General features: G+C 45.0%; 1 protein-coding gene across 1 annotated transcript in view; it reads right to left on the reverse strand.

Annotated features, from left to right (window-relative positions):
* Nucleotides 1-24,263, reverse strand: part of UBR4 (ubiquitin protein ligase E3 component n-recognin 4) — a gene marked incomplete at its 5' end in the record, with an annotated part of 75,674 nt that overhangs the window by 48,458 nt on the left and 2,953 nt on the right. The window contains 37 exon segments of the mRNA XM_010012478.1: nucleotides 799-956; nucleotides 1,746-1,973; nucleotides 2,250-2,402; nucleotides 2,984-3,142; nucleotides 3,744-3,926; nucleotides 4,028-4,198; nucleotides 4,414-4,641; nucleotides 5,175-5,322; nucleotides 5,451-5,521; nucleotides 6,137-6,328; nucleotides 6,739-6,802; nucleotides 7,120-7,308; nucleotides 7,493-7,691; nucleotides 7,883-7,983; nucleotides 8,835-8,936; nucleotides 9,926-10,135; nucleotides 10,857-11,014; nucleotides 11,134-11,231; nucleotides 11,786-11,910; nucleotides 12,551-12,780; nucleotides 12,871-12,993; nucleotides 13,221-13,403; nucleotides 14,101-14,229; nucleotides 14,850-14,929; nucleotides 15,338-15,470; nucleotides 16,379-16,661; nucleotides 17,273-17,442; nucleotides 19,007-19,092; nucleotides 19,225-19,384; nucleotides 19,922-20,109; nucleotides 20,524-20,641; nucleotides 21,120-21,257; nucleotides 21,347-21,446; nucleotides 22,006-22,196; nucleotides 22,325-22,384; nucleotides 22,597-22,721; nucleotides 23,412-23,536. Coding sequence (XP_010010780.1) covers nucleotides 799-956; nucleotides 1,746-1,973; nucleotides 2,250-2,402; nucleotides 2,984-3,142; nucleotides 3,744-3,926; nucleotides 4,028-4,198; nucleotides 4,414-4,641; nucleotides 5,175-5,322; nucleotides 5,451-5,521; nucleotides 6,137-6,328; nucleotides 6,739-6,802; nucleotides 7,120-7,308; nucleotides 7,493-7,691; nucleotides 7,883-7,983; nucleotides 8,835-8,936; nucleotides 9,926-10,135; nucleotides 10,857-11,014; nucleotides 11,134-11,231; nucleotides 11,786-11,910; nucleotides 12,551-12,780; nucleotides 12,871-12,993; nucleotides 13,221-13,403; nucleotides 14,101-14,229; nucleotides 14,850-14,929; nucleotides 15,338-15,470; nucleotides 16,379-16,661; nucleotides 17,273-17,442; nucleotides 19,007-19,092; nucleotides 19,225-19,384; nucleotides 19,922-20,109; nucleotides 20,524-20,641; nucleotides 21,120-21,257; nucleotides 21,347-21,446; nucleotides 22,006-22,196; nucleotides 22,325-22,384; nucleotides 22,597-22,721; nucleotides 23,412-23,536 — 5,559 coding nt within the window.

Raw genomic sequence — 24,263 nt, forward strand, 5'->3', positions numbered from 1 at the left:
TGACCAGCCAGGAGCATCAGTGCCTGGTTTACACGTGAGACCACCACTTGAGTGGACAGAAGACACAAGCATCCCAATTCACAGCCTTAATCCCTACCCTGGAAACTCAAGGCAAGACACTTACTTAGTAACATTTTATGCCCCAAACCAAGGAAGTCATTTTAAAACAGCTTTCAGCTATCTTTTTATCTGCACAGTTCCATGTTTCAACACCCCCAGCAGGGAACTCTGACCTTTCTACAGAGCCTACTCATGTCAGTGGCTATGTGTGACGGTCGTGAAGAGTCTGTGGCCTAAATGCCCAGCTCTGCTTGTCAGAACAGATGACAGAACAGCTTTTTTTCTTGCCACATTCATAGCATAAGAGACCGGTTTCCCTCAAGGGAGTCTGAAAATCAGCCTTAATATGCACAATACACAAGGTCCACTGCAGTACTGGTGCTGAAAGGAAACAAAGGCTTCCTGCTCTGCAGCCTCCACAAGGGTGGGTAATCCCATCAGTTCCAGCTGCTGCTGCACGGTGCAGCAAGACTGCTCTGAAGCCACCTTTCTGCTGTGCAATACCAGTGGGAAGAAAAAACGCACATGTGCCCCACTGCCAAAACAGCCAACTTTGGTTTCAAATCATTCTGCAATTAGGGCAGAAGCACCCTGAAAAGTAGCAAGAAATCATCAGGCAAAAAGGGGATCTTCAGCCCAAGCTTTGGCCACTCAAAGCTGGGGTGTTAATAATAATTAATGTTTATTAATAAGAAACAGAAATTCAAACTCCAGGGGAGTCTCCCACATGAGCCTCACCTCTTTATGTTAATTGGGAATAGCCTCTGCACTTCCAGACTGGCCCTGCTGATGGTGGCAGCAAAGGATTTGCCTTGACAGTAACTGAAGAACAACATCTGCAGCACGTGGGAGTAATACACTGACACACCACCTCCTGCTACCTGGCCATTACTGTCCTGTGGGATCAGAGAGAAACAGCACCAGATAAACACACATCCTCCAAAACATGCTGTCAGGCTTTGCAGTTCTCATTCCAAAATGCCTCTCCCCTATCCCCACCCCACCAGTGAGAGGAGGCAGCCCTAAATGCTGCTTTTCTGATCTGAACTCCTTGGTGAACTCATCCATCAGCTACTTCAAAGGCTTTCATCCCCGTAGGCTGAAGGCAGCACCCTCAGCTAGCACATCAATGTGCTTCCTTTGTCTGACAATCTCACATGGAGCACTCCCCATGTTCCCAGCTCATAAAAGAGCTTTCCTGAGGGCTTCTCATTCATCCCTCTGGTTTGGAGCAAGCTAAGGTGAAAAACACTGAGACATGAACAGAGCTGCTATTAACCAGAAACAAAGGCTCACTCCACCTCTGCAGCCCCAGCAATGGCCAGTAACTTCACCCACTGTGGTTACTGTGCCTTTGGAGTGCCTTGCTCCGAGAACAGCACTGCTCTGAAGCCATCTCCCCGCTGAGAAATCCTGCTGGGCATGACTTCAGAGCCAGCCATGGAAAACATGCTCCATTTCCTAGATGAAAGGATCAAGGGGTTTCATTTCCACCCCCACCCCCTTTCCCTGCAAGGATATTTCTCTCTTTAGAGTAACAGAGTGCTCATTGATCTAGATCAGGGGGCTTCAAAGGAAGAAGGTTAAAAATAAGGAAGAAAGGGAACTTCTGCCTTCAAATTAAAACACAAATGAAAGAGAAAGCCACTGCAGCCCAGGCTGCAAGACAGGGAAGTCACAAGCACCTTCAGGTCCTCATGATTGACTTCAAGCACATTGGTGACATAGAATGGTCCATGCTGGGCACTGCTCGCCTCTTCCATGAGCTGGGTATAGATGTACCCAGCAGAGGACATGATCACGATGATGTTCTTCCCCTCCTCGTTGAAAAGGAAAGTGACATCCCTGATTTTGGAACTCGGAAGAAGGAAATAGAAAGTTGGACTCAAGGCATCTACAGAGAGATCATAAATCTGTGGAAAGAATGAAAGGAATTCACTCTGATGATACAAAACAGTGCAAATAGACAAGAGTTGAGACAAGGGAACACCTATTAGATGTTAGTTCTCTTTTTTACTCTTTGGGTTCTTTGGGTTTGCTTTTTCTTATGGCAACAAACACCACAAATTTGTATTGCCAATTTATTTCTAACAAAGAATATTACCCCATTCTTCCACATGCAACTCCACAAAGATCCAGTCTCTAATGTCTGAAAGACCTTTCAATCAACAGCTTATGACCAAACCTACCTTCACAAAGTCTGCAGTCACAATAGCAAGCTCTGTCTGAGATCCTGGCAGCCACACAGCTTTAATGATGAAATTGCCAGTGGCTAGTTGGGGGTGAAGTACCAAGTGATCAGAGACTGATCCAGAGCTGCTGAATGTCAACACGTGGCAGTCCTGGAGTAACGAAAAAACTTGGTCAAATATTAGAACAAAACATTTATGAACCCCTGAAGCCAAGAATGGGACTTTAAAGCCACCATTGCTCTTGGTGCCAATCACGATTCCTAGAGTAAGACTAAAATTCCTGCATTTGAAATGAATGACATGAAAGTTTGTAAAGAAAATAAAACCAAAACCCAGACTCAAACATACAGAATCCAGTTGGTTCTTAGCTAAGTAATGGATTTGTGGATTCTGCACTGTGAAAGCTGAACCTGAATTTGGGAGAACACAAAAAAGAGGAGTCCTTGCTGCAAACCATGACTTGTTACAGACTAGTTCTAACACATTAAGTTTCACATGATGAAACCTTGACTCCCATCCTAAGTAAAACTGGCCTATACTACAATAAGTAGCACTGCCTCATTTATTATATTATTCATATAAGGTCCTGCTTCTTTTACTCCATCTATTTAGTAGGAAAATGATTCATGACTCTTTCAGCCCGCCCTGCACTACCTCCTCAGAGGAAACACACACATCTTGTCTTGAGCTGGTGCTCCCAACTGCCTAGAAAAGGGCTTGGCAGCACTCACTTTCAGTCCACACACAGCCAGGTAGTCCTCCTTGCAGGGGTTTCCAGTCAGGCTCAGCACAGTGAACGGAACGGGCGCAGATGCCAAACGAGTGAGGGTCAGTTTTCTCTTGCTGGAGTCAGCTTGTTTGAGCAATGCTGAGAGCTGAAGGACTGTGATCTGCACAACAACATGAACTGTTACCCAGCGTTACAACTCAAGGTAAAAAGCCATTTCAACCTCAGCTCTGTGACTGCGTCCCCACAGTTTTCACTGTTTCATAGAATCAACCAGGTTGGAAAAGAGCTTTAAGTTCATCAAGTCCAACCGTTCCCAGCAGTGCCAAGGCCACCACTAACCCCTGGCACTGAGGCCTCGGCTACACGGGCTGTGAACACTTGCAGGGACGGTGCCTCCAGCCCTGCCCTGGGCAGCCTGTTCCAATGCCTGAGCACCCTTTGGGGAAGGAATTGTTCCTCAGCTCCATCTAAACCTGCCCTGGGGCAGCTTGAGGCCATTTCCTCTTGTCCCATCCCTTGTTCCTTGGGAGAAGAGTCCAACCCCACCTCACTACAACCTCTTTTCAGGTAGTTGTCGAGAGTGGTAAGATTTCCTCTGCAAGAACTCTCTTCTCTGAAGAATGAGAGGTTTTTCTAAGCTATGCAATACTTTGCAGAAGACCCAGATCTCAAACAGGCATATTCTGTTTGTTGTTCAGTGCTCTGAGGCTGTTTCCTCTTCCTTTACAACCCAACACCCTCTACAGTGTTAGAGAACTCACCTTGCCCTTCTCGTGGCTCACAGCCAGGTGCTGCCGACGTCCATGTGGGGATGAGAGCACACACATGGCCACCCTCCTCAGCACATGGGCACTGATGAGCTGCCGGATTGTCTGGCCCTGGTCCCCGCTGTAGTTCATGCGGACGTTCTCAAAAGCACCTTCTTGAGAGCCCAGAGTTGGGACCTGGGTCATGGGTAAAAGCACACAAGGATCTATCACTGAATTCTTTCTGTGCAGAAGTGATCCCACCTATCCATGACCTATTCACTCCTTCAGTATCATACCATCAACTGATCTGTCATTTCTACTGACTTGTCCAAAGTATGTAGCTCATTGAGAGCCTGCTGTGCACGACTGCTGCTCCCCATGGCTGAAGCTTGCTGGAAGTTTATCTGAATGGCATCCATCAGGAAATTCAGCATCTCCAGCACCAAAGGTGCAAAGGAGAAGTTGGCCTACAAGAAACAGGTAAGGACAGTAAGGCATAAGATGCTCCTGCTTGGAGTATTCACAAGAACTACACAACAACCACTTTTTACAGCCTGACACCCCTTTTATGATCCCACTTATAAAGAGCAAAAAATCGAGCGACTTGGCTGATAACCAACAGAGTCTGTCCAAGATCCTCATCATAAACCATCTTCTCTCAACAGGCAGCTGATAATTATACCTGGGACTGCAATTCCTCTCGACAGCCCTCAACATTTCTACACAGGCTGCTCTTCTTGGGTTTTTCTTCATCAGGGCCCTTCCCCTCACTGATGGTGACCTTGGCTTTCTCTGCAGGAGAGGTGCTGGCATGTCGAATGACACTCTCAGGCACCCTGGGCTCACTCTGGAAGGCAGATTCTTTCATGGTAGAGCTCATACCACTGCTGGGAGTTCTCTTCACCAAAGCCTGGGAATGACAGAGTAATGCTTAAAGCCCAAACCAGACTCAATTTTACCACTGACTAAATGGATACAGATTGTAATAGCAGCAAAATTAGTGTAATTTTAAAGAAACAGAGTGCAATTCTCTTTGCTGAGATGTTAAAGAAGTAACACAACAGCATCCTGCATGCCACCCCCCACTCAAGTATTAGGAACACTTCCATATTTAAGACAAAGTTACTTTGCTGCTAGTGAAAACAAGGGAAAAGGTGGTATCTGACTGCTGCGTAGCTTAAGCTAACTTGCAGGTTCTGTAAAGTAAGTGGAATCGCAGCAGTCACCAGAACAGGGATTTGCCAATGCACCTATTTGGTGCAAAACAATAAATCACCAGGCAAACTTCAACTTAAGAGGGTTCATTATAAAGCCAAGGCCTTCAGGTCTTAGCGCTCTTACATGCTTGTATCATGACATAACTTGCTGCAGAACAGAAACCTCTGCAAAAGACTTTAAAGCTGAATTAAAACCAGCTTGTATGTTGACATGAAGACACTTTACCAAGCAACTGCCATCCTCCTTGGCTCCACAGTCACAGAAGAATGATCCATATTTGGCATAAGAAATCTCATGATCCTTGTGGCAAACTTTAGCACAAACTGTGCAAACACCAACCCCATCAACCATCTTGCACGTGTGACAGTGGTACCTGCACAAAATAAGCCAGATGGGTTGTAAGATCCAATGCCTGAGGAAGGCCCACAGACTGCATTTGTTTCCTTCTCAATGGCCAGAAATACCCAGCTGGAACTGTGAACACAAGTTTGAGCTGCTTACCAATGTTGATTCATGAATTCTTTCTGTGTGATGGTGAAGGTACAGAGCTTATTACAAAGAGAATCTTCATCCTGTCAAGAAGAAAGTTGCTTCAGAAAGGTGTTATACCTACAGCTACAGGAAAGGCACATGGTACAGAACACGGTCCTCAGACACTGAATGTGCATTTTGAGAACAGGAAGTTTTAGCAGCACCTAGCTAAAAGAAGGCAGCTGGTATCAAACCACATGGAAAGAGGAGATGGGGACATTTTGTAGCACCGTGAAAGAGTCAATCAGAAAAAGAAAACAGTAAGAAAATGAATGTATTTTGGATGACAAATCTTAAAGAATGCTTTAATAACAGCTTGGGTTTCCCACCCAAATGCTCTTAAAAGCCTAATCTAAGCTGCTCCTTGATATAAAAGCTATACCAAGAAACCCATAGGAACAAACCCATCTTACTCCATTTCTTCCTTCTTGTTTTCTAGAAAACCCAATAATTTAACTTCTGTTGACATTACACAGTCAGCAGATCTATGCCGAAATGACACATAATCTCTTCCAGATTGACAGCTGGAGTTCTCACCCATTCTCACATCAGGAGTAAACAACAAAATCTTGATTTATAACCTGAGGAATACAGTTTTGGAAGCTGCAAAATCAATCTTCAACTCATCTGCAGCACTGACTGTGCCTATTGCCTACCGAATCTTCAGCCTGAGAGTCCTCCTCCTCCACTGCCAACTCTTCCACCCAGTCTGAATCCACCTCGATCGCCCGCTCCTCTCCATCCACAGAGAGGTGACTTGGTCCTTGGCCACTGCTCTGGCTCAGTGCATTAGTGACATCAGCCAGGTAAGAGACAATATGGCACGTACACTCCAGGATAGTCACATGCTGTGGGGTCAAGAGGAATGAAAATGAGAGGCAATACTTAGATCCTGCAAGAGCACAGAAAAGCCCCCCTGGCCAAACAGCTTTAAAACTTCCCACTCCAGGGGAAGTTCAGGTCGGAGATAAGGCAGAAGCTCTTCCCTGTGAGGGTGCTGAGGCGCTGGCACAGGGTGCCCAGAGAAGTGGTAAATGCCCCATCCCTGGCAGTGTTCAAGGCCAGGTTGGACACAGTGGCTTGGAGCAACCTGCTCTAGTGGAAGGTGTCCCTGCCCGTGGCAGGGGTTGGAACTGGGGGAGCTTAAGTACGTTTCTAACCCAAACCATTCTATGATTGTATGAAGCCAAACCAGGACAGCTGACACAGTTCCTGCCCGAGATTAATTCCTGCAAGTTAAGCAACATTTATGTCTTACCTTCCCTTGCATGACGTTTGCATTCATCTTTTCTACCACATTCTTCTGAGACAGGTATTTCTTGCTGTAACATGAAACAGTGGGTAAGATCATTACAGTCTTTTGGAAGTACAGACTCAGACCAATAGCTTCAAGCATTGAGTTTGCTTTAGATTAACAACAGGAAATGTATACATGCAGTAAGTAAACCACCAAGAGTGGAAATGACAAAACATATGGTTGTTCTTGGGACACACACACAGAGATCAGCCTCTCTCAGACACTTTCTATTCCAAACAACAATAAATCATCTAAAAGTAAGTGTGTATCAGTAAACGTGAACTTCTGTCCCCAAATTCAGCGTTGCAAATTAACAACTAGCAGCACATAGTTGGCTCTTACCATCTGCCCAGCCAGTCGACAGCAGCACTGTGAAGCTGGAGGTGTCCTGCACCTTGTCCTGCACTAGCCAAAGTTGCCATCACGACCATCAGTTCAGGGAAGCCTGTGCCATCACCATTGGCCAACATTTCTGTTGCCATTGGTATTAGAGTACTTAGTAGAACAGTGCACACACCTTCTCCAACTTGGCTGATCAAAAAGAACAAAGACAGGTATGTCACCCACTGAAATAAGCCCCACAGCACAATCCTTCCCCATCACTTCATCTGAAAGCTGAGGACAAGAAGCCATCAGCAAATCACAAGTAACGTGCACATCCAGAGAGCAAAAGAACTGACCAGCCCAACAAAGGAGTGACAAAGTTGTACTCTACCTGTTTTCCCTAACAATGTAAGTGGTGAGGAGTTGCAGCAGCTGCCTGTTCTCCTGCACAACATCCAGCTGATCTGAATCTTTGGGTGGGGACATGGTCATCCTGGTTAACCAGGCCTGGAGACGTACAGGCTCCACACAAGCCAGCTGAGCCAGAGAGCCACAAAGTCGCAACAGGCTGGGGTTGGGACTCTTCTCAGCTGGGGGAGAAAATGACTGGTGAGTGACAGATGCCACAGTGAACGTGTTTGAAGATGGCTTTCCATCTAAAGTGTGAGGCTAGCACTTCACTCCCTCCTACAGCTTTTCTTTCAAGCACCTTCACATCCCTGTAATGTAAGAACAGTATAAAGTGGACAAAGACAGGACAGGAGATTCAACAGTCACTTACTCAGCTGGAAGAGTTTGGTGAAGAACTTCAGCACCCTGTTACAGAACTTGGCTGAGAGGTTTTCGTTGGCTGTGGCCATCATGATCTGGACCAGTTCTCCACTGGATGGAGAGGGGAAATTAAGTCAGCTTTGTAAAATACAACTCATTCCTTTTTACACTCACCCTTGTACCTGCCCTCCTGTTTAAGACTGGCAGTGGTTTGCATTAACAGTGCTCAGCAGCCAAGCCACAGAAACTGCTTTCAGACAAACAATGAACCCTTAACTCAGACTAAACCTTGTAAATCTCATGAGCTCCTGAGGTGCATACCAGCATTCTCCACAGAACAAGTCACAAAAGGGCTTGTACTGCTTTCCAAACCAAGATTTTCTTGCCTGTTTTTCCCTTCCATGTTAACAGCCCCCAGACTGCTTCAGTTTTGAACTGCTGAACAAGAAGAGAGAACCAGGCAAGGGCTGGCTTTCTAACAGACAAAACCTTTCCTCCAGCCCACCCTCACATCTCTTCAGAACACGGTGTTGTGCTATGTGTTTCCACCACAATTTGTCTTCATACTTCTAAGTCAGGCCAACACCCCACCTCCACCCTTAAAATTATCAACCTATTGCCTGAGGAAGCACTGAGAGAACTTGGGATTTTGCAGCTTGATCTGTGACTGCCTTATAGACCAGCACTTCTCAAACTCTCCTTCTAATGCTTTTGCCAAGTTTCCCCAGTGGTGTCACTCACTGTGAGGACTCACTGAATATCTCGTTTGGAGTGACAAAGACCTAGGTCCTCTCCCCCACAGAAAGTCTCTTCACACTCTCCTGCACTGTGTGTAGGGTACCCTATCTTTACACGGCTCCTGTGCAATGGCATTAACATCCCTTAGGTGTTGACAGAGACAAGTTGAGAAGAAAAGGAAGAATAATCCAGTTCTTGGGCTACAAATTTCAGGAACACTTCACCTTTCTGAAAAGAATTCCTCCATGGCTTTTCGGGCCTGGCTGCTCTCCAGCTGTTTCTCCAGATGCTGCAAACACTCCTCCAGGATGGACTCATCCAGGCCACTGAGTATCAAAAGAGCACATTAAATCAGAATATAGAAGAGCAATTCCAGCAATTATGAGAGTCAAGAAGTGATCCATTTTGCTAATACAAGTCTAATACATTTTCTGCTCACTAAAAGCAGCTCTCCTTCCAAAAGACTGGAGTGAAATAACTGATGAACAACCATCCCTAAACAGTAAATCCACCAAACGTTCAGGAAAAAGGTGGCACATGATGCACAGCTGCAGTCAGAAACCTAGAATAATCTAGACCTTTCAGACACCTCACATGACAAATCCCTATAAATGGCTCTTCTTTTTACACTTTAAGTCTCTCCTAGTGTTCCTCCTCCCATATTCTCCTGTGTTCACCCCCACGCCACAAAGCACCCTGCAAGTAAAATCCAATTACGTTTACATCCTCTAGCAGAAGGCTCAGTACATCTCCCTCTGAATACTTTCTACCCAGAGAGGATCAGTGGTAAAAAGATGCAACATCATCATGCCTAATGGTTTTATGTTTCAGATGGGTAGAATCAACATCTGTGCATCAAGCTTATTCCCTCTCTACAGTGAGTAAGGGGTGGGAAGCCAAAATCTGCCTAGTTTGCTGTGATAAAGCAGGGATTAGCCATCCTTACAAACAGCAAGAACAGAAACAAAGGAATATAAAGCCAGTTAGGTCAGCTTCTTCAGCTTTGATTTCCTGCTTGTATTTCCATAAATTTCTATTTGCTTAAATAAAAAACTACCCAGATAAAACATGCTCCATCCAGATTTACAAGAGATGATTCAAATCCCCACTGCCTGAACAGCAGTGCTGAAAACTCTGGTAATGAAATAAAACATCTCATACTTTTCGTCTGCAAATACAGAAGTCTTCAACAGATAAAAGTAAGCTGATTTTTCACCTTTGTGCTGTTCAATAGACACTGATATTTAAACATACTGTAGTAATTCTTTGTAAACAGCTTTGTTGGAGGAGAACCACAAGCCACCCAGCCCGTTACCTGTTTGGATCAGAGTGATGGGCTAATATGTTATAGCATCCTGTGATCAACTTCTCATAAACTCGTGCCAGGAATTCATCAGATTCTGCAGGGCCCAAGATCCTTTCTAGGGAGTTGCTGCTTATTTCTGCCACACTCTCTGTGCTGGTCTCCAAAAGGAGGGGCAATAAGGAATGAATCACCTGTGGTGGGTTCAGATCATCTGACCAGCTTGAAAAGGAAAAGCAAACAAGTTAATTCTCTGTATGATGTATCAGAGAACACCCTTATTGCACATCTGAGCAGTCACACAAGTAAGGCACAAGTCCAGAGGGAAGTTAGTGATAAAACCCATCTTGGAAAGGTGGGATAAACACACTGGCTCAGCCATTCTTCCCCTCAGGAAAACATCTTCATCTGGAAAACTCTACACATTTCTTCTGCACCTGAACAGTTACAACATTTTCCTAGATATTCACTCTAGCACTTACTATGGTTTTGGACTCATCTGCAGTGTCAACAACTGTTTTTCTGTTTCAGAATATCTTAGAAAAAGTCCCTGGAAAAAAAATCCTTTCATTTCACTTTTTCCTTGTGCTTTGAAAAGATCACACAAGTGAATGATAAAACACAAATTAATTTGTTAGATCCAAATTGGCCCAGTTTACACCCCAGTTCCTTCAAGTTCCTATCTGAAAAACTGTATTTAAGGTTTCTCTCAGAGAGTTTGACTTCTAGAGATAGCAAATCAAGACCGAAAGGCTGTCTTTCATTCATTTCATTTTAAATACATGACACTTTAAGTAAACTAAGAGTAACTCCATGAAAGACTTAGTTCCAAACACAGCACCAGTTCACTAAGCATTCCACCTGAAGGGGCTGATGAAGACAGACATTCCCAGGAGGAGGCAGATGGATACAGCAAGAATGTCATCTAAAAAGCACCACTTACACAATGAGATCCCCAGTGAGCCTGACCAGGGAGAGAAGGGTGTGCTTTAGGGAAGCTGCAAGAGGTAGACTTTGGCTGCAGAGAGTACCGAGGTGGGCAGCCTGAACTGCACTGATGTAGCTTTCTGCTGGGATCGTGTCATTTGCAAAGGCGTTGCGCTGCGGATTGACACACACAAGCATCAGAACATTCATCGTTAACACAGAGACCCTGCCCACCATTCCCAGAGATTATGGGGTTAGGATCACACCAGACCCCTCCACAAAGCTGGACTCACCCACGAGCCAATGTTTGGAAACTCATTTGTATGAATGTTGTTCCAGGATTCACATAAAGTCTGCACAGCTGACGGCAGGTTCTGAACAAGTGTTGGACCTGCAGTTAATACAGAATCGTAATCATCGAGTCATTTCATGGGCCCTGTTGAAACCTGGAATGCTTCTGCAACACTGTTTAAAACTAGATCATTATTCGAGACACAGCTGGAGCTAAACTGAGGTGCAATTCCACTGTTTTATGCTTTTGACAAGTCAAAATTACCCCTAAGTTTGCAAGAGCTTCCCAGCTTCTTCCACTTCATTACACCCACAGAAAACATGGCAAAAATACTCATTTGCAGCAGTCTTCAACATATCAGTATTTCATAATTCCCCTTCCCACCAGAGCACCAGCATGGTTACAAAAGCATTCCAGTAATCCAGACAAGACCAGAAGACAGTTACTCTTTCAAGGTTTGCCCAACTTTTTCAGTTGTTGGGATACTAAAGGAAAAGACTTCCCAGTGTGCTGCTGACACGATAATGCACTCATCTGAACAACGTGGTTGAGAACATGTTAGCCAACATACAGCTTTGAAACTGAATGTCTGCAGCACTGTACAAAGCTTCACCTACACACAGGAGGAAATCTGAACCAGCCAGTACCCTCACCTAGAGTATTGGACTTGCAACGGCTAGATCCAATGGCCAGGACAGCAGCATAACCTCGTAGCTTCTCCTCAGAGGGTTTGTTCTCAGTGGAGCCCTCTTCAGAGAGGCTCCGTAGCAAGTAAGATCTGCATTCAGGATGGAAAGGATTCATTTCAGGAATCAGCTCTGCCTTTCAGAACTACATGTGTCAATATAGTGACAGATAAGAAAGCAAACTCCTGAAGTTCTGCCCCACACTTTGTGTTCTTAGTTCACCACTAAGGGAGTTCTGGGCTTTTATCTTCTTTAAGCTACTTACCAAGAAAAGTGCCCACTCAAAAGAAAAAGCTCGGTTACTTCTGCTTTCTTCTACATAGGTTCTAATGAGAGTTTGGAAGACTTCAGACTTTTAGTGTAAGAATTAACCCCTCCCCTCTTTCTTGCTGGTCTGACAGTCTCAATATTGAAATAACCTTAAGTGGCACTATCCTAGAGAGTAGTAAGAGGAGGTTTCATCTTTGGAGGAAAAGTTGGGTTTACAAGCTTGCAAGAAAGCCTTGAAAGGTCAGACAAGAAGGATGCTTAGAAACAGTAACTTCATTCACATGGCTCTCAGAAGCTACTTTTATTCTTCTTTTAAAACAATGAACACTCTAGAGGACCTAAGTTAAGAGTAATTACACTGGACTATAAAGTAAAAAGGCACCTACCTCTAAGAAAACAACAAACCAAATGCAAAGCAAGCCCTATGCACACAAGAAAACTGTATTCCTCCTAAGAGTGTACCTGGTGAACGTAGCATAAGTGTCAATAAGCTGTAGCGTAGCAGGGAGGAGGTTCTTGGTTATCTCTGAAGACTTGTGTGGATCAGTTTCTGCAGCTAGCTTGGAAAAGTGCTCATCTAGAGAAACCTGAATCTTGGAAATTGCAGCATCGAGGGTGTAAATGGACTGTAAACTGGGAACTTCGTGCAGCTGGAGAATAGTCGTGCAGTCAACACCACAGAAAGAAGAGATCTTAAAATACAAAGGGATGGAAGAGTAAGTGCAAATCATCCCACCAAACCAGAAGCTCCATATACAAACTTGCATTCACACCACCTTTACCTGTCGAGCAAAGTATTCCTCTGCTATCTCCACATCATACTTCACTGAGCTGCACTTGCTGGAGGCCAATTCAATGAGAGAAGCAGCATGGTCAGCTTTCATGCCCTGCTTGGTAAGGTGATCCTACAGATGCCAAAAACAGACCTGTCACACTTCAGAAGTGCTCTATAATTAACCACTCTGCCAATAACCAGGCTAGAAAGCTTCAGAGAACATGGCCACAAGTTCCCATTTCGCACCATCGCGCCCATGTAACAAATCCCATATGCAGTCAGCATGGAAAAAACAACACATTGACATTCCTACTATCAACAACATCCCAAAACACCCCTAGAAGGATGAGGCTGTACCTTGATCCACGTGACATAAGACGTGATTCGCAGGCGGGAAGACCAGCGCAGTGTGTGTAAAATATCACATTCACTCATCTCTGGTGTGTTCGTGGCCAACTGATTCATGTAGGTTTTGGATGGAGGCAAAATCCCTAATATCCTCCACAGTATCAAGAAGTAGTACTGAAGTGCACAGGCTTCCTAAACACAAGTAACAGTTGGACAAATTAGGGAAGAAAGATTGCAGTTTCAACCATTACAGCTACTGAAATGATCTCCTCAAAGACTTCAGACTCCTGTAGATGTGCCAAATGAGATGAACACATTCCAGAGTTGAGTTTGTGTCATACAGGACAAGGGGTGATGGTTTTAAACTGAAACAGGCGAAGTTCAGGCTGGATCTAAGGCAGAAGCTCTCCCCTGTGAGGGTGCTGAGGCGCTGGCACAGGGTGCCCAGAGAAGCTGTGGCTGCCCCATCCCTGGCAGTGTTCAAGGCCAGGTTGGACACAGGGGCTTGGAGCAACCTGCTCTAGTGGAAGGTGTCCCTGCCTGTGGCAGGGGGTTAGGACTGGAGGAGCTTTAAGGTCTTTTCCAACCCAAACCATTCTATGATCCTAGGAAATTACTCCACAAAGAGGAGAAAAGAAAAATGAAAGATTACACAATTTCTTTCTGTGCTTCATCACATTCTAGCCAGACCTCCTGGCATTACCAGGACATAGAGCAAGTCTAAAACATCTTCTGAGGTAGTATCTCTTAAGATGTACCACCACCATACATACTACTGTTAGCTATGGGATTTTTAAGCTCCTCATTACTCCAACCCTGTCCAAAAAACTTCAGTTAAATATTTTGCTTGAAGGTTTGAAAACAAACGATGTTACAGCAATAATCTTACCAGTGCAGTGACATTTTTGTTCTCTTTCCTCCTGAGTGTATCAAACTGTGACCCAGCAGCAAGTAATGAAGTCAGGGCTGTGTAAAGCTCATCATACTTTGTAGTCCTAGAGAAAAGGACCTCACAGACCTGCAAGAGAGGATGTGTCAGGATCCTTGCTTTGCAATTGCACAGCTCTGTGTTTATACACACCCCAGCTCTGAAGCGTTCAGAACAGCCACAGAGCAAAACTATGCAAAATAAAACTTCAGGAAGCTCCTTCTGTTGGGAATCTCTCTCCCCAGTCAAAGTACCAACAAACTGGTTAGAAGGGAGCACGCACAAAGCAAGCCCATAACCTTGGTGGCAACAAATTTAGTGAGGATACAAAACCCAGGAAGATGGAGCTAAATTATGGGAAAATAATTCTAATGCCACGTGTGTTTGTTGCAGATGTTTCAGCAGCACTGAAAGATCAGCACGGGTATGGTAGAGCTCTGTCACAGCATACATATTTGAATCACAAGCACTACTACAAGTAGTCCAACATGTCTTCACAGACTTTGCATACTGACTTCCCTGCAAATTAGGTGCATAAAGAAAACCCGTATTATCTTATCCAGCCACCACTCCTTTCTCCACTTAGTAAAAACTTCTGGTGTCTCTGTTGCATCAACTCTTCCCTTCTTGTCTATTTTCCCTGGCACTCATCAAATCTGCATGGCCCATAAAGGCTAATAGAAAGGTCTCTAAAACAGAAATTCCCATACCGTGCTATCCAGACGGTTCAGATCATCTTCAGAAGCTTCTAGAGATAAGATGCAGTAGAACCTGGGCTGTGGAACTGCATCTGGAACGTGAGGACAGAAAATAATGTTCAAAGGGATGGTTTTAATCAGGCAGTATTGTGTTATACTCTCTCCTCCATCTCCACCACCTTTCACATCAAGATTACTACCAGATTCTACTAAGCTGGCTCCATGGCATGCTATACGTGCAGTAACCTATGGTATATGCAGCCAAGGTTTTCCTACTCCTACAATCCGGGTACAATAAATCCGTATTTATTTTCAGTTACTTGGAGCATACTCCTAGATGACAATAATTCTGTTTAATACAACTCTTCTTGCATTATTAGATGCATTTTTAGCTACGCCCATTAGAAGTAGGAAAAGCTACAGCAGGGCACAGGAAGGGCTCTCCATGATTTGTAAAAGCAAATCTGGGAATCAAAAATTCCTTCCGCCTTCTTTCTTACCTGATGAACAGTGTTTGGTCCAGTTTTCTTCCACTTCCTTAAACCCGTGATAGAGGGGGACAGACGTTCTCCTGCTGCTGTCCTGGGATCCACTCACCCACCCAATGGGTGGAGTCAGCAAGTTGTATTGTACCTAAGTTCAAAAGCACAGACAAAAAACCACCCGTGGCATCTCCGTCATTAGGGATGGGGGAGAAATACCAGCACCACCACCACAACCCTGTTGGTAAAACACAGTCATTCCCAGCTTCCAAGGGAAGCTCTAGACCTTATCTCATGGAATGGTTTGGGTTGGATGGGAGCTTAAAGCTCCTCCAGTTCCAAGCCCCTGCCACGGGCAGGGACACCTTCCACCAGAGCAGGTTGCTCCAAGCCCCTGTGTCCAACCTGGCCTTGAACACCGCCAGGGATGGGTCATTTACCAGTTCTTTGGCAACCTCACCATAGTTCCAGTGCCTCATCACCCTCACAGTAAGGAACTTCTTTCTTGTATCTAACCTGAACTTCCCCCGTTTCAGTTTAAACCCATCACCCTTTGTCCTCTCTGATGATTTTTATTCTGGAGTGAGCAGTTAAAATCAATGGTCAAGCTTCTACTAACTGAAAAAGCCATGCACAAAACACCAGCATCCCATTAATGACAAAAGTGCCCAAAACCTCGACAGTGAAAAGCTAAAGCAAGTACATGGTGTATATAAGGTGTTCCTGAAATGGTGCCTCAATACCCAAATACTCAAGATTTTGAAAGGTAAGATGAGGCATCCATCCTGCCCTTACCAGGATTAATTAGGACAGGAGTTACACCAGGAATTCAGTCTCAAACAGAACCTGCTGCTAGGAATCAGCAACTGTAGTTTAATCACACATTATAATTCCAAAGGCTGGTAACAACATAAAACCCAATTCAGTCCTAAAGGCCATGAAGACACCAGAACACAACAAGGAATTAATTGCCTGTTACACATCACACCAAGCAACTGCCTGTTACACATTTCTGCTGGGTGACCAACTAAATAGCCAGAACATGACATCAAATCCTACCTGTTCAAAGAGGTACACAGGGGCCTTAGAATACTGATGGAGCAGGTAGTCAAACACCAAGAGGAGACGTGCCACGACAAGTGGGACAGAAGATTGCTGGGTATCCATGTTCACTGTCAGCTCCACAATTGTCTGGATACAGAGCATCATGATGGATCTGCGGCCCCTCTCAGAGAAATTGTGGAAAATAAGCAGCAGTAACTGGAGATGTTCAACATTCAGATCTTCTGTGTCACTGGGAAGAGTCCCCTGCAAGGCATTCTGCTTCAGTGTGCCCACAAACCTGACAAGAGGAGAGGAAGTTGAGGAAGTTTACTTTTCTCTTGGCTTCGATCCTTCTTAACTCTAGGTTGGAGAAACATTTTCATCATCTTCCTTTTCTGCTTACTCTTCTAACACTGGCAATTTCACTGATTATCACTACAGGAGGTATGGGAATGAGACTATGAAAACAGTAAAACCTACTTGTGATGGAAAATATGAACAGCCATTCAAAAGAAGAAAGAGAGATGCAAACCTGTTCCCACAGGAAAGGCTGCCCCCTTTAAGTCAGCTAAACCCTAGCAGAGACTTACACACTATGGCAGAGAGGAAAAATCTTGGCACCATCATAACAGAACTTACCAGAAATCTGCTGAAATGAGACATTTTCTTTTTAATATCAGGATTCAGCCTTCACCCACTTAAATCCTGATTCTAGGTTTCAATTCCTATGCTCTAAGTGAAGGATTCCAGCAACACACAGACTGACCCTCTCTGCTCCTCCCAACATCACACACCATCCCCACTCAGAGAACACACACATGCTGGTTATGCTGGTCCCACAGAATTTGCCCTTGATAGAAAATAAGAGATTTAAGAGATGACTTTCAACTCAACACAAACGTATCTCACCTTTCCCAGACTTTAAGGCATTCTGGAACATCAGGATCTCCCTGGGCAGTGGCTTTATGCTGCCAAATGAGGAGAAGTCGCGAGAGCACCGACAAACTCTGAGGGTGGATGTAGAGAGGCCATGGGCCCTCCGAAAAAGGGGCAACTCCCAGCTGCTGGAGGAGCGTGTTCTGGAACAAAACAGACTTGTTGAGAAGAGGCAAGTCCTGTCTGATGCTTTAAAAGCATGATGGGAACAAACAGCAGGGCTCTCCGAGCTCCTAAGGGTTCACACAGCAATCCCTCTCCTATCTCAAGCACACTGCACGGCTACCAAGAGACACTTAATGCTGTCACTGTGCCACCTAGAACACAGTAAACTTGCAACTTTAACACCAATGCATAAAAAATGGCATTAATGAGCACTACTCATTTCCTGGAGTATCACCACCGAAGAGATTGTGCTACTGTGTTCAGTATCTCAGAAGAAGACCCCTTTGAGCAATAGGACAAGGAGTAATGGGTTTAAACTTCAATGGGGGAAGCTCAGGTTAGCTGTAAGGCACAAGTTCTTCCCTGTGAGGGTGCTGAGGCCCTGGCACAGGTTGCCCAGAGGAGTGGTCAATGCTCCATCCCTGCAGAGTTCAAGGCCAGGTTGGACAGAGCCTAGAGCCTAGACTCTGGTCTAGAGTGAGGAGTCCCTGCCTGCGCAGGGGGCTGGAACTGGATGATCTTAAGGTCCTTTCCAACCCAACCATTCTGTAATTCTGTGATCACAGCAATGCTGCTTCTTTTCAAATACAGTAAAAAGGCAGATTTCTGAAAAGTTCCACTGCTTTAAAACAAAACCCACAAACCAACAGAGTATTTTAAATATGGCAGGAAATGTACAGTGGTCAACAAAAAGCGTAGGGATTGAATTCACTGATTGCAAGCAGATTTATACTTCTACTTAAAGCATTTAGTCAGGTCAGCCCATGACCTAGCAAAGAAACCTAGAGGCTACAAAGTCAACACATGAAAGCAAAAGGATTAATTTGATTCTCTCCTGAGAGAAGTCCAAGGCCTTTTGGCATCAGTCCTGACAGCAAAGCAAATCTGCAGGAATACCTCTTGATAAATGCATGGATAGAGGCAACTCTCCAAAGCAAAATATACAAACTCATTGCCTTTTCAGCTTTCATCAGCTTCAAAGTTCAGTGGATTAATGTGAACTCTGGATGTTAAGTTTACACTCTGCGAGATGTTTTGTACTGGATGACTGCAAAGGTCATGCAACTCATGAGAGCCAAAATATTCCAAGTGCTGCTTGCGAAAGAATATACTCTAGGGCTAAATGGAATCATCAACACACTACTCCAGGTGTGGAACATCTGTGTAGAGACAGTAACAGACAGAACCCTCATTTTATTTATACATTCATAGAATCATAGAATGGTTAGGGTTGGAAAGGACCTTAAGATCATCTAGTTCCAACCCCCCTGCCATGAGCAGGAACACCACACGCTAAACTATGTCACCCAAGGCTCTGTCCAATCTGGCCTTGAACACCTCCAGGGCTGGAGCATTCACAACTTCCTTGGGCAACCTATTCCAGTGCCTCACCACCCTCACTGTGAAGAACTTCTTCCTTATATCTAACCTGAACTTCCCCTGTTTAAGTTTAAAGCCATTACCCCTTGTCCTACCACTACAGTCCCTAACGAAGAGTCCCTCCCCAGCATCCTTGTAGGCCCAATTTAATCACAGGCTTACCTGCAAAGCAGGGGACTGAAGATCTGAGGTCACCAAGGAATGGTTGAAGTGATACAGGGCAGCAGCAAACTCCTCATCGGACGTGCCTGTAAGAGAGGGATGAAGCCATTTACTGCCATTACTCTCCTTCATTTCAGATTTCCACATGAAACTAAGAAAACACACACCTCCGACTCCTACAGTCTGTGCTCCATAACACAGAAGCTCTGCTCACTTACCCTTTAGCCCATCCTTATCCACCTCTTTGATGATGCTGGCCAGTGTAGCCATGTGTTGCTCTGAAAGAGACACGCTCAGGTAGTTGCGAATGAAGTTGTTCCTGGAGTTCAGCATAGAAGAAGTGATGAAGTTCAAAATGTTTGAAGCTAGGCTCAAAAACTGGAAAGAAAGGGGAAACACACCATAGAAGCAATGTTAAACAAAAACTAAACCACCAGCAAAACAGTGCCCTAACTCCACCCCAGAGTACAGGTTTACTCACTGCAACCCAGCTCACTGCACTCAGTGTCCTGTATCAGTATCAGGACTGATGACAGATTCTGACACAGTTGTAAGGCTCTCACTTCTCCGCTGCAGTATCTATTTTTGCCTTTCCCTGATGGAGTTGGAGCTAAAAGCGTTCTATCAGCAAGTCATTTTGCTTATAGTTCTGCCCTCATTTTCCCTCTGTCTCTGTAACCCAAATAGATAATTATCTTCAGGCTTTGCTTCCTTGGCAGTAACAAATACTATTCCACCTGACAGAAGAGGAGAGGAAACATCTTTCTCCGAAGGCAAGACAGCCACTGATTCTCCACCAGCAATCTACTTAAAATACCTCACATTTATCTTGTCTGTCAACATACCCAGCCACTGACAAGGCAACAACACTACAGCACAGCAGTTATTTCACTAAGCCTCAAGACCTTCCCGTACCAACTCTGGATCTTTGCGGCTGGCCAGGATGTTCCCATTCTCTCCAGCAGTCTGTTTGTTTGGGCTTTTCACTCTAGGGGAGCTCTCCAAAGGGGGTGGTGGAGGAGGGGGTGGTGGGGCCACTTTCTCTTTGCTTGGAGAGATCGTCTCTTCAAACCATTGCCCAAGGATTGGTTCACTGTCCTCATCTAACACAGGAGGCAGGAAAAACAAAAGCATAATGTTATAAGCAAACACCTTATGCAAGCTACTCAGCTTAGAAAAGAGTTTCAGTGAGCAGGGTTAAGGAATCTGCTATCTTCATTTTTCCTTCCCACATCACAAGGCTAAGCACTTTTACACAAGTCCAGCAGGAGCTTACAAGAAGTAGTTATTTCCACTCTCCTCTTAAGCAAATACTGCCAAATCCCAGGCACACAGCCTTCAGTTTACACCAAAAAGCACAGTCAGCATTGCTTCTGCCAAAGAGCTCTTACAAACCGGTTCACATTCTCAGCACTACATGTCATTCCAGACCAAGAAGGCAACAGCCCAGTAGCCAGCTTTCCACTAAATCTGAAAGACAGTGTAAAATCCTGCCTTAAGTTGCTTGCTGCTATTACCTTGGCTGCTGTCCTCCTCAGTGCTGCTAAAATCATCCTCGTAGTAAGTATTAGAATCAGTGGAGGCACTTGCATCACTACTCATGGAGCCCTTCCTCTGACGCTGCAAGACACAAGCCTTGGGAGAACAGCAGAACAAGCTTAATTTTAGGCTGATGACTGATAAGAATTTGAAAACAAGAGTAAATTCCTAACACATCTTCATTTTCTTCTAGCAAATTTATCTCAACTAAGTTATGAACAGCTTTTCAAGGCTTCTCCCCTTGAAGGTGTATTAAAAATTCCACAGGCTGGTGGAAAGCAATCTATGCCAAGCTTATAAGCAACACTTAAGGACCAGCTCTAACATAAAGCATCTGTTTTGAACGCAGCCTTTTCACCTGCCCCCTAAACTTACTGAGTTTACAGAAGAATTTACTAGAACAAGTTTGCCAACTTTCCATCTCTGAAAAAAGAGAGGCCCCAGTTGACAGCTTCTGAAAGAAGAATTCTAAATTCTTCTTAGCACAGTCACAGCTTGTAAAGTGAGAATTTTCCATGTGGATGGCACTTAGCAGGAGTGCCCCAGCCCCAGAAGTTCTCCATCTGATTCCTACCTTTCTGTAGGAAGTAGATAGCAAAGTCAGCAGCAAGTTAGTGAGTGGTACAGAATCTATGAGCCGCTGAATCCTCTGGATAGAGGTGCTTTGAGCCATGATATCCAGCACTGCTGGTGGACCGTCGCTCTCCCAGCCCTGGAGGATGGCAGTGAAAAGAGAACTGAAAGAGTCTTTCAGTGGAGAAGGCAAAATGCTCCACAAGAATGTATAAGTTACCTACATACCTTGTGCAATGCTTCCACTTGCAGATCTTGAAAGAGTGATGACAGCAACTTGATAGCATGATTTGCCAGCACCACAGACAGAACACCAAACCCTTGATGCCTACAGAAACATAAAGGAAACAAACCTTATTGTGGCCTTTCAATACCTTAAGGGCCTACAAGAAATCCTTTTTACAAGGACATGTAGGGACAGGAGAAGGGGGAATGGTTTCAAATGAAAGAAGGCAGGTCTAGATTAGGGATTACTCTTCTCTACGAGGGTGGTAAGATATTATAAAAGATTGCCCAGAGAAGCTGGGGCTGCCCCATCCCTGGCAGTGTTCAAGGCCAGGTTGGACACAGGGGCTTGGAGCAACCTGCTCTAGTGGAAGGTGTCCCTGCCCGTGGCAGGGGTTGGAGCTGGATGAGCTTTAAGCTCCCTTCAACCCAAACCAGGCTGGGATTCTGTGATTCTAATTTCAAGGGGGGAAGGAGGGGAATTTATTGAGTGTAGTGACTGCTTTGCTAAACTGAAGAAGACAGTGACTTTTTGCCAAGAATCAAAACTTGAATTACAACTGGAGATAAAATGTTAGAGACCAACAAGACTCTGTAGTAGCTGCTTGCTGGGCATGGTTAGACACATGGACAGCAATGACTTCAGAGAGGTATTTACATACCCTTTCCCAGGTCCTAGTTTGGGAGACCCAACGCCCTCCTTAGTGCGAGCAATAATGTCTCTGACACGAAGAGCAGCCAATGGATCTTTCTCCTTCCCCTTATCAGCCAAGGCCGTGGGGCTGAGGTTCAAGATGAGGAAGAGGCTGTTTAGTAAACACCAAGCCCCAAGCAGCTGGAAGTTCTGATAATGCTATCGTGCCAAAAATGAAAGGAGAAGGGGGGGGAAAAGGCATCAAAAAGACAAAATAATGTCAATCCAAATGCCAAAATACACCAGCACAAAACCAGTGAAAGAGCTTCCCAAGATACAAATCTTACCTCACCCCCTGCACGCCGCGAGTTGCTGATGGCTTGTCCAATCATTTCATAGATTTCAAGCTGCAAATAGATCCAAAGCCATGGTAATACTTAAGTTAAGCTCCAAATACAATTGTATTTTGCCCTCTACAATTAGCCACCACCTCATTACTCCCTTAGGCAAGTCTAATGCCTAGAAATAACAGCTATGTATTGCTATCCAAAGGAAAACAAACCCTATGCACCTCACTTGCTAAGAATGAAACAATAATCCCGCTCTTTCATCTACTTACACATTTCTGTACAATAGTAGCAGCATCATTTTCATAATCTTCTTCTTTGGAACTTGTTGACCCAGTGCGTACCTGTTGAGTGCTACCCACGTGCAGGATGGCCATGCAAGTGGCCACACTCACACCTGATTCAAAACAAGAGGTCACATTCTTACTAAAAGCCAATCTCAGGACTCAACGTTCCTACTTTATATTAAACCAAGCAGTATCAAACATGCCCATAAACCTAATGGAGCAGTGAATACTCTGTACTACAACTGACAGATTAAATATCTTTCTGAAGTACCCTCAAAGGAGTAAGGTTTTGCCCTAGAGAAACACATGAGAACAATTAAAGGAGGAAATGTTTTACCATGGAATTCAAAGCCATTTTTAAGGCAATCTTTGTACTCTACTCCCATATCTCTTTAAAATCTTACCCATACCAATTAAACACTCAGGATGCTGGTATATGAAACCACTCCTGGGAAACAAGGTTGATTTGGGGGTATAACCAAGTAAGCTGAAGCCATTGTAAGAATACATTATGCTCTGAACATTAAAAGAGCAGAAATCACAGGCTATTAAGAGGATGTTGAGTAGGTCTTTGTCACAGATACTGACAAGAACATTTGCATAATATACCAGAATTTCAGTGCCACTATAACAATTCTCAGCTGAACCCAGTCACCACGCTGCACAGTATGCTGCACAGCTTCCAAATTCAGGAGAAATAAAGGTTACTTGTGGGATGAGCTTTAAATATGCAGGTAACAACGCAGAACAAAAGCAAGAGAGACTTAAAACCCCAGAGCAAATACAGGAAATCCATTCACCTGCATAGAGACAGCTGAGAGCAAGAACGGTCACATCTTGGAGACGTGTGGGTGTCAGGGGCTCCAGCACAGGCAGAGACAGAGTATCCAGTGCCATGGTCACATCTATTACCAGCGAATGAAATCTATAGTAACAACACATGCTAAGGTTCAGCAATGCAATGTACACACAGAATCATAGAACCAACCAGGTTGGAAAAGACCTTTAAGATCATCAAATCCAACCTTTACCCCAGCACTGCCAAGGCAACCACTAACCCCTGGCACTGAGGCCTCAGCTACACCGGCTGTGAACACTTGCAGGGACGGTGACTCCAGCCCTGCCCTGGGCAGCCTGTTCCAATGCCTGAGCACCCTCTGGGCAAGGAATTGTTCCTCAGCTCCATCTAAACCTGCCCTGGGGCAGCTTGAGGCCATTTTCTCTTGTCCCATCCCTTGTTCCCTGGGAGCAGAGACCAGCCCCCTCCTGGCTCCATCCTCCTGTCAGGCAGTTGCAGAGAGGGATAAGGTCCCCCCTGAGCCTTCTCTTCTCCACACTAGACCTCCCAGGTCCCTCAGCCCTTCCTCATCACACTTGTGCTCCAGGCCCTGCACCAGCTCCGGAGCCCTTCTCTGGCCCCGCTCCAGCACCTCAGTGTCTCTCTTGCAGTGAGGGGCCCAGAACTGAACCCAGGATTCGAGGTGCAGCCTCAGCAGTGCCCAGCGCAGGGGGACAGTCGCTGCCCTGGCCCTGCTGGACATCTGACACCCCACAGGAGCAGCACTTTAAGTGATGCTGCAGAGCCAGCAGAGTTATTTTCTCTCACACAGTGTAGCCAGCATCCACCAGAGGAGAGCAAGGACAGACACCCA

Source organism: Nestor notabilis, unplaced genomic scaffold, assembly GCF_000696875.1.
Source record: "Nestor notabilis isolate BGI_N333 unplaced genomic scaffold, ASM69687v1 scaffold5244, whole genome shotgun sequence".
Classification (NCBI taxonomy): domain Eukaryota; kingdom Metazoa; phylum Chordata; class Aves; order Psittaciformes; family Psittacidae; genus Nestor; species Nestor notabilis.